Source organism: Rattus rattus, chromosome 2 (genome assembly GCF_011064425.1).
Source record: "Rattus rattus isolate New Zealand chromosome 2, Rrattus_CSIRO_v1, whole genome shotgun sequence".
Classification (NCBI taxonomy): domain Eukaryota; kingdom Metazoa; phylum Chordata; class Mammalia; order Rodentia; family Muridae; genus Rattus; species Rattus rattus.
The window spans coordinates 102,648,928-102,659,380 of NC_046155.1; the positions used below are offsets into that span (position 1 = coordinate 102,648,928).

General features: G+C 42.1%; 1 protein-coding gene across 1 annotated transcript; it reads left to right on the forward strand.

The window, feature by feature from the left end:
- Positions 1 to 9,126: 9,126 nt before the first annotated feature.
- On the forward strand, positions 9,127 to 10,080 carry LOC116894049 (olfactory receptor 51E1). Its single transcript, XM_032895770.1, has one exon. It carries the CDS (start codon positions 9,127 to 9,129, stop codon positions 10,078 to 10,080), a length of 954 nt encoding a protein of 317 aa, XP_032751661.1.
- The last annotated feature ends 373 nt before the right edge of the window (positions 10,081 to 10,453 follow it).

Below are 10,453 nucleotides of genomic sequence, written 5' to 3' on the forward strand. Positions count from 1 at the left end.
ATGTTTTAACTGTTATCAACATGCAATAGATGATCATATGTATCCTGTTTCTATACAAGTTTGGGAAGCCCCATTCATGCTATGGTCTGTGCGAATAGCCCTCTGGAATTTTTTAAATATTACAGAATTGTTCCCATGGGTGTTATTCTGATATATTGTTATACTGATTTAAGAACAAACACACCTCTTTATCTCTTAATAAATATAGATTTCTTAAACAGGTATTTAGAGAAGTTGACATTTATCTTCCTGGGTTGATCTTAGAAACGAAATTCAAAAATGGAGAACCCTGCCAAGAACCTCTTTCAGATGTGGCTGCTGTTGTTATCAGAAAGGAGGCATGCGAGGTTGGAATCATATTGGATTTAGATTACGATCAATTGGAGACCAGTTATTTGACCTATTGAAACTTAGCCTTTTGCAGACTATCAAACAGAAATGTAAATAGGTCTTGTTAGATGAATGTGGGGATTAAATGATATAATAAATATGAACACAGTCAAATAAAAATAAATCTTGATAACAATGGTTTTAAATAATAAAAATGACAATAATGTATGTCATCTCTTCTAATTCCTTTCAGAAAAAGTAATAAACTACATTCAATACATTCAAGTATTTTATCAAAGTTTTCCCTAAATACTTTATAATTTTAATGCTAATATTAATGGCATTATTTATTCAATTAAAATAAAATTTATACATTATTAGTAGAGAGGACTATGATTTCTTTATACTAATTTTGAATTTTAAAAATTATTGAACTCCAGTTTTATTTCTAGAATTTCTTAGCAAATTTTACCAAATTTCCTCACGGATGATCGTGTTGTGTGCGAATGAAGACAGTTTTACCTTTTTCATTTCCAATATGAAGTTGTTTGCATAAATACAAAAGAACAATATGAACTTTCTCTACTATCTTAAGGGGAAAATTGCTTTCCATTATTAAGTATGTTTTAATAAATTCTTGAGTGGATTATTGAAGCATTTGGCTACAACTCTGGATTTCTTTCTGCAATTTCATCACTTGTTTATGGGGATTTGATTTGCTCTGAACTGTTTGTTATCTAATAGGAATAAAGCCACCTTTAAAGATGTAGTCACAGTACATCTTTCTCTGCTTATTTAGCATTTCCTTTTCCAATTTCATTAATGAGTACAAGACACTGTGATGGTATCTACCCACATTCCTCTCTCTTAGCCCCTCCCCGACTCCTACAGGTTCCTTTTCCCCAGGTAGTTCTTCCCTACTTCCATGTTTTTAAAATTTTATATTTTGTGTAAAGTTCTTGTAAGTCACCATCGATGCTATGTGTTCTCAACTGTAGCAGCCAGAAGACAGTCATTCCTAACACTCCTTCCCTTCCTCTGGCTCTCACAGTCTTCTGCCTCTTCTCCTGTGATGGTTCCTCACCAGTTCTTCTTCTGCTTTGTTTCCAGGAGGCATCTCAGTAACTTGATGCTAGGTCCATCACTTGTTTTGGATGTGCTTTGCAGGTTTTCAGAACTTGCTCATGTTGAGGGATGGTCTTCTATATCCTTGATGAAGAGGTGAATTATGAAACTTTCCAAACTGACTGTCAGGAAGCCACCAATCTTTGTCCTGCTCAACCACTGCGTAGTGTTACTTCTAAATGTTTTAAACGATTCCCCCTCCCTATAGTTCTGGTTATCTTGCTCACATAATTAGTACTCTGCTGCATTCTTGAAGAATACTCTCTCCCCCCTCAAGTCTTTTATGTAGATCTGTCATCTCCAGTACTTTGCTTTTGCAGCTTGACTGACGTGGTCATCCTAAACCTTCAGTCCAACTCCATAGCTGAGGGAAGCCTCTAGACTCTGCTGGATCCCCTTTCTCATGCCAAAGTATGGAAACTAGGCAAGATGCTGGAAGCCTGTGGATATTCTATCTCAGTGCTTTATCTCGTCTTGGTTGTTCTGTCCTCCATTGCGAGATGCCTGGTGTCCCACAAACCATTGTTTTAATGTGCACTGCTCGCTTCCTCATTGTTTCACACAACGAATGTGTTTCCTCATGCTTATTGCTTATGATACCCTATCTTAGATGGAAATAAAAGTGTTTTGTGAGAAAAATCTTTGTGTCAGCCATGCCTATGGGCTAACAGAGGCAGTGACAATGGCTCTAGGGTGGTGGCAGAGAGCCAGGCTTGAAGTTCTATAGGTACCAGAAGCTTTTGTATTTAGTAGTTTTGCTGGAATTATAATGGCCAGGCTTGACACTGTCAATTTTTTTTTCCTTGGGTCAATGTACACTGTATTTTGATAGAAAACTTCTAACTGTAACACTGAATGATAAAACAAAGCAAAAAACCAACCGATATCACATTTGTTTAAATACCAATGTAATTTCAACTTATTTCAGTAAGCTACTGAATTTGACCCAGAAATTATTATTGAACTTTGTAAAAGCGCTCTCTCACCATTTTTACCCTTATGAGAGAGCAGATGACATTGACCTTATGTGGCTGGTTGGTAGTACAGAGAAGGTTAAACAAACCAAATTACATTGTCTTTCCTTGGTCTGAATCTCAGTACTCCATGGAGTAGAAGGCAGAGGTGTTATCCATGGGGATCTGTGTTTTATGTTAGCTAGCCTTCAGAGCCAGACGCTCAGAGAGAATGAGGTCCTCAGGGCTTTAGAGGACGGGACCACTGGGTTTCAGGCTCAACAATTTAGCATCTACAGAAGAAAATGTGGGGGATTAAGAACACGTGAGGGTGGGAATGGGCTATCACTCACTACGTCTCTGCAGATTTACTTAGTCTTTCCTCTGGCGGTTTGACAGCTGCGTGAAGAGATTGTGAAAGGCCCCCTCATTCACCACAGACACAGAAATGAGCTTCTTCTGGCCTTTCCTTACTCTAACTTCACATTTGGGATTGGTCTAAGTATTCCATCTGGCAAAGGTCCATTTCAAAGGACTCTAGAGACCATCTACCCAATGTCCCTCCTTTCCCACAGTCAAGGCTTGTCCATTTAAGATTTAGAAGCTTAGAGGGGAACCAGAATCAGAGTAGTCTGGTGGGGGCATATCTGCAGATGGACCCTCGGAAACAGCCTGTATTCCCACCAAGAAGGAGCAAAAAGAGGCAGCTGCGAAGACCAAGAATAAGGAGCCCTGAGCAGATCGCAGAAGGAGGTGGAGACTGAAGGGGCTGGGCTTCATGCAGCCTGACAGACCTCCCTCAGGAAGAGTGCTGGGGGAAAAGGCATACAGGTTTTTCCAGGACAGCTGAGGTAAGTACAGGAGGAGGCATGCTTTGGATTGGGGTTACTTGTAGCCGAAGACCTTCCAAGACACCTCTTGATAGGATGAAGAACAAGATGTGCTGGGTGGGGCTAGTGGTGTGGAGCCTCTCACCCAAGTGACAGGCAATCTGAGCAATGGGGGGAAAGGGTGAGAATGTTCAATGTTGCCTGACAGTAGTTTTCAGGTATCTTTCCCCACAGCGACTGGTTTACTATGGGGAGGCTGGTGGAGGATAGGAGTAGAACTGAAGAAAGAACAGATTGGGCTGGAGTTGGCCTGGGTCACTCAGGACTGGACCGGGTTTCAGTGTATGGACATAGGCAGCCTGGGTTTTACAAGGGTTGAGGCACAGCTTGGGATGGGAGGTCAGACTCTAGCTGTGGTTTTGTTGGGGGGCTTTGGGTAGAGTCAAGGCTCAGTCAACACTGCATCAAGAATCAGATTGGACCCCTTGCCAAGACTCCAGTTCTGATCTTGATTCAACTCTAGGACTGAGGTCTAGCTCATTTAAAATGTGGTTTAAGGTCTAGACAGCCAACTCCCTTACCTTGTATCCTTTGCCTTAAGATGTGCTAGAGCCCTTGTGGCTTTCTAAATAAGGATTATTTTCTCTCACTTTGGGTCTTTGCCTTTGCCTTGCCAGAATACACTACACCACTACACACACACACACACACACACACACACACACACACACAGACACACACACACAGACACACACACACACACACACACACACACACACACACACACACGAATGCTCTCAAACAAGTCTGTTGTTTATATTCCTCTAAGTTACTCAGTGTTATGGCAAAGCCTTCAGGCACTCATGATCTGACCCTTAACCTGGTCTGAATTTCTCTCAGCCTTCCTTGCTCTTAGTTTTGGCACTTTGAGCTTTCTGCTCATACTCAGAGAGTCTTTGTTGCCTTAAGATCATTTCTTCCTGTGGTTTCCCAAGCCTGAAATGCTCTTTACCTAGGTCTGTGAATGACTGGCCAGTTCTCAGTACAGGCTGCTCAGTTTGCATGCCGTTTCCTTCACTGTCTTCTCTGCTTTCGGGCTCGGATATCAATCCTAACGCTCTGACTTATCTTTAGTGCACTTTCCCTTACTTGCAATTTTCTTGCCTATGTCTTCGCGTTTTGTCATTGCCAGCCCAATTTGTGGGCTTCAACGAAGCTGTGATAATGTCTGATTACCCCTTTTTGGTATCCTAATTGTCTAACTGACTGTTGCTGCCTCCTTACCTCACTGAATCCTGACTAACTGCAGCACGTCCTGCAAACCCTAACTTGATAACAGCACTTTAGGGGACCCTCTGAGCCTGAAGACCTAGGGGAGCTGTTACCTTTGCCTCCAGGAGGCTGCGGCTCACAGCCTTGCCCTGGCACTCATCACGATATGATGATGACTGCCTGCTTGTCTCAGTCTTTCCACACACTGGGAGGTCTTGAGCTGTGTCTTGTTTACTCTGAAACTCAGGGTTTCTGGTGCTTACTGCTGAGCTGGGCAGGCAGGAGCCAGGCAGGCAATAACTGTCAGATGAAAAATGAGTGCCCTGAGCCAACCTCCCACCAGGCATTTATGGAGCTACCCACTTGCAGGCAGTCGTCACGGCCGGACAAGCTTCACAGGCTACCAATGTCCACTTCCGGATTTGCCAATTTGTAGATGACTAACTACACAGGAAGTGGGGAAGGGTTGGTAGAGACCTGAGCTCTAGATATTCTTTCTGAGGTGACTTCAGGGGATCAGACTAACCTGCAAGATCTTAACTCTATCTTTCAAGTAGCGGCCATCAAGGACAAGGATGCCCAACATCCCCCATGTTCACCTACTTCACCTAGTCCAAGCAGGTTTTAGGCCACACTGGATGTTGGTAATTTGGGTAACGTGGTTCTGAGGATAATACTCATATGAAGTGTTGAGAAAAGGTCAGCTTCCTCAAGAATCAAGTGTCAGGCTCCTCCAGGATGCAGGTCCAGTGTTGCCCACCAGGCCTACCTTCCCTCTCTGGGCTTGGAAGTAGGATCCAGAGGGTCCTAGCTATGTCTGGTTCCACTCTAAGAACCTTCTCTCCCACATATTCCAGCAAAGGAGGAGGTAGCACCAGTGGCTCTCACATGGTTGCTCTGGGTATGAGACACTGTTTTTATCCCAGGTAAGGACAAAGACCACAAATCCCCAACCTCATTCCTTCTTGCCCCCTCCTACTTTTTAAGTTCCCCTAAGTGGTGAGCACTGCTTAGGTGTCCTGACCCCTAAAGAAGCTGCTGGACTCAGGTCCCTCCTTTTGGATTCCTTAGATGTAGCGTGGAAACTATTCCTACAAGACATCCATTACGAAGGAGACTATGAGAGGGACAGGCTATGTTTGGCATATTGGAAGCATATAGACCGGTCACTCAGAACTTTAATCTTTCCATTGTTACCTGTCAGATTATACCTGGGAAACCATCCCATTTGTCAGACCCTCATCTTGCCTTACCTCCAGCCAGGTTTTGTCAGCTAAGGCAGCCTAGGATGAGGATAGGAGGTAGTATACGCTGTTTCTACTGTACTCGTGGGGTGTTAAGTCCCGGAAATGTCATTTAAGTTCTTGGTGTCCCAGTTCTCTCACCCGTCATGAGGAAAGGATCCAGAGGACTCCATCTATTATTCTCAGCTGAGAGATAATACTTACATGCCAGTGCAACATAGTGTCTAGAATTTTGTAGACATTCAGTAAGCTCTGTTAATGTCACAAACAACAAGTCAGGGCTCAGAGATTGCTTCATTGTTCTTGGGTCAGCAGAGAGGGCAGATAGACCTGTTTTTCCTTTCTGCCAGCTTTCCCACGGGTCTAGAAGAATGGCGGCAGTTCTGGTGAAGAGTGTGAGCTTCCAAGCAAGTTGAAACCGGGCTGGTGAGAAGGGCTGAGCTGGTATTGGCGGGAGCGCTTTAAAGTCCAGGAGGAAGATTGAGACCCCGAAGTCTCTAGGCTCTGGCTCCTGAGAAAAGGCCAAGATGCAGGAACAGCTCCCAGAGAAACATCCTCAGCACTCGCTAAACCGATTTGACATTTTAGGGAAAAGTTAAGAACAGAGTTACTCCTTTGGGATTATGGTAGTGTGTGGTCTTTCTAAAAATAAGTAAAATAAAATAAAGAGAAGGAAAAAAAGCATCTTTTTCTTAATTTATTTTTCCTTGGTTTTGTTTCACTTCCCAAACAATGAGTTAGTTCCAACTTGCTTGGGAGCTCCCATGCATCTCTTGAGCAGGTGTGGATGGTTCTAATTGTGAACCGGTGCTCCATGCACAAGACCTCCTGGGAGTTACTACTTCTTTCTGCTGGTTTTTGGAGAGCTGCGGGAGGCTGTGCAATCTGAAAGAGCGACACCTGGGCTCCCTGGGTCCTTTTCCTTTCCTTCAGGTCCAGATCTCATCCATGCTGCTGCGATACCTCCTTCCCAGGCCAGCTGACTCTTCCCTTTTTGGTCTCTGGCACCTGTATACCAGTGCCCATTCCTTCCATCGTGAGCAATTGAGTATAGCCACCCATATGCGTGCGGGTATGTGCATGGAATGAGCACAGAAAGTGAAGATTAAGGTCAACTGGAAAAAAGAAAATCTCATTTTCACTATTTTTACTGCTACGTGCTCTTTGATTGTTTTATAATGTCTTTTGACATAACTGATGTTACATAAACTCACAGCAGCATTCTTAAGTTGCTATTATCTGAGATAATGATAATAGCAATAATAATTTAATAATCTACTACTACAAGAATTGAGGCCAGCACTCATTCTTCTACATCACAGGATTCTACTGACAGCATCAGGTGGCTCTCAGAGGCCACCTGCAGGCACAGAGTGTTTTTCATATCCTCTTTGCACGTATCACAGCCAAGGCATTGCAGCTGCTTTGTGCTTCAGGGTTTTTTGTTTTTCTCCCATCCCCCTTGGATCCCTGGGCATTTTGCTTATTCCTAAACAATCCTGTTGTTTCCTCTAAGACTACTCTGCACTGACAACATGCATGCTTTTTGTTGCCTCTCCAGTCTCTGAGGTTCAGATATCTGACAGTCTTACCTATCTATGTTGTCTGCATCAGGTGCTTACCGAGGGATTCTTCTATTAGTAAAACTCATTTCGTTATGAATGAGAATAATTTGGTGCTAATTAATAAATGAACTAGTGTCCCTTGTACTAAGGAATTTGTGATTTGGGGAACAAATAAGTGATTCTTATCATCAGAAGAGTAATTGCATGAAATGAGAACCAAACAAAGTTATTTGGGAACGCAGAACAGGAAATGGTTAATTATGCCCTAGGGAATGGGGCTTAGGAAAAGTAACATAAGAGAGAGAAAATAACTGAGAGGACATGAAGAATACATGTGGGATCAAATATAGGCTTTCCTACATGTTAGGCAAGGACTCGACCAGCTGAACCACACTTCCAAACCCTTACCTGGGTATTTTACAGCAGACAATGGCCTGATTTCAACTGGTCAGTATTAGTGTTGTGCAAATAAGTATGCTTATACTGGGAGCATGATGGTCAGCATCATGATACCTAGATTGTGAGCCTGTGATCAGCATCAAGGAAAAAAGAAACAGCATTATAATGTTTGTACTCAGTGTGTGTATGTACCTCGGTATGTGAGGTATTGATTAAACACTTTTGTTCATCATCTCATTTCTTCCTCACAGTGGTCTCATTAGGTAGGAGACATATTAATAACACTTTAGATATGAGGAGACTGAAGCTTAGAAATAGTAAATAATACCCTGGTTGACACTGCTCACAATTGGGATCTGAATACAGGACCGATTTTTAAGCTCAGTGTTTTGATAATGATTCTATGAGATTTTAGTCTTTGGACAAGAAGAATTTATATGCTTGACAGACAACTATGTAATCTCTTTCAGAATTATACATATAGGCCCTTATGGAGAACTCAGATATCAACGAATATATTTGGGAGTCATGAGTTTATCGGCAGAAATATAGATTTACTATTAAAGAGATTGAGATAGTCTGGGAAGAAACTGTCATTCAACTGACATTGAAAGCTAACGTGATCACTAATCTAATGTTCTAATTTTAGCCTTAAATCTACCTTTAACATTATCTAGCACATAGAAATCAGTAACAGCATCTATTCTATTATGATCAAACCTATTTCAACAAACACAAGCCAGTAATTTTATTCTGAATGCTAAGTCTGAATTTTCATTTCCCCAGCTATCTAGTCAAGAGTTTATACTTGCACATCCTCTTTGCACCTCATCATAGCTAAGACATGGCAGCTGCTTTGTGAGCACCTGATGCAGGTAACAGGCACGGCCTAGGTAGGATATCTGAACCTCAGAGGAACCACAGGCACTTGTGATTAGAGAGAGACGAGGAACATCCAATGACCGATGAAATGGTTATAATTGCAGTATTAAAATTTTTTCATTTAATATTTCTCCATCTATAATTTCATTTTTCAGAGTCGGGCAATAATTTAGATGGTTAATATAATCAATATTAAACATAGGAAGTATGAGTATAAGATATCACAGAAGGTGTAGTATTTTTTTTCAGTTTGAGAAACTAAATGATTAATAATGTCAGAATGCCATCTTATTATTTCACTTAATATATAGGTAGGATTAATAAATATAACTAAGTGGATTTTCATCTGATTCTTGATTTACGGTTAGATGAAATTTAGGGTAGGTCCAGAGTTTGGACAGGGAATAGAATTCAAGTTTTGTTAGAGAATTGGACATTAGGATAAAGGGCAGCATGGCACTGAGAGTCTAGAGGACCTGACAATCACTTGTCTTTGTATTTCAGCTTCAATCCTGACTCCTTCAGTATGGGAAGCCCCAATGGCAATGAATCCAGTGTCACATATTTCATCTTAATAGGCCTCCCAGGATTAGAAGAGTTCCAGTTTTGGCTGGCTTTCCCATTGTGTTCCCTCTACCTTATTGCTGTGCTAGGTAACTTGATGATCATCTACATTGTGAGGACAGAGCACAGACTACATGAGCCCATGTATATCTTTCTTTGCATGCTTTCTGGCCTTGACATCCTGATTTCCACCTCATCCATGCCAAAAATGATGGCCATTTTCTGGTTCAATTCCACCACCATCCAGTTTGATGCTTGTTTGATACAGATGTTTGCTATCCATTCCTTATCTGGCATGGAGTCCACAGTGCTGCTGGCCATGGCCTTTGATCGCTATGTGGCCATCTGTCACCCACTACGGCATGCCACTGTGCTTACATTGCCTCGTGTTGCGAAGATTGGCATGGCTGCTGTGGTCCGGGGTGCAGCACTAATGGCACCCTTACCTGTCTTCATCAAAAGGTTGCCTTTCTGTCGTTCCAACATCCTTTCTCATTCCTACTGCCTACACCAAGACGTCATGAAGCTGGCCTGCGCGGACATCCGTGTCAATATCATCTATGGACTAATTGTCATCATCTCTGCCATTGGTTTGGACTCACTTTTCATCTCCTTCTCATATTTGCTCATCCTCAAGACTGTGTTGGGCTTGACACGTGAAGCCCAGGCAAAAGCGTTTGGCACTTGTGTCTCTCATGTGTGTGCTGTTTTCATCTTCTATGTGCCCTTCATTGGATTGTCAATGGTGCACCGTTTTAGCAAGAGACATGACTCTCTCCTGCCTGTCATTATGGCTAACATCTATCTGCTGGTTCCTCCTGTGCTCAACCCCATCGTCTATGGAGTAAAGACAAAGGAGATCCGGCAGCGCATCCTCCGTCTTTTTCTCATGACCACACACACTTCAGATCACTAGGAATCCAAGATGAAACCTTCCTCCATTCAAAATTCTGTAATTCATACTTTAGCATGATAGCTTGGAAGAAAGAACTAACACAATAAATCTTTCTTAATCAAAACATAGCTCAAAGATGCATTATTTCAAAGATGAGACTGGCTGTGGAAATTCTATGTGGAATGGAAGGACGCCTGCAATCTCCATTTTCTAATATCGCATTCCCTTTTGTTTTTTCTCTCAGATGTGTTTTGAAAGTTATTACTCCCAATTTCATCACCACTCTCAATTTCGATTCGTTTCACTGATGATGGTTCATAGCATCTGGAGATGGAGCTACATATCTAAAATGTTCACCAAAGGCACGACAAAAGAAAATAAACACAAGACTATA

What these genes read in the sequence shown, in the direction of transcription:
- LOC116894049 (XM_032895770.1), top strand. Translation starts at nt 9,127, where the DNA reads ATGGGAAGCCCCAATGGCAATGAATCCAGTGTCACATATTTCATCTTA.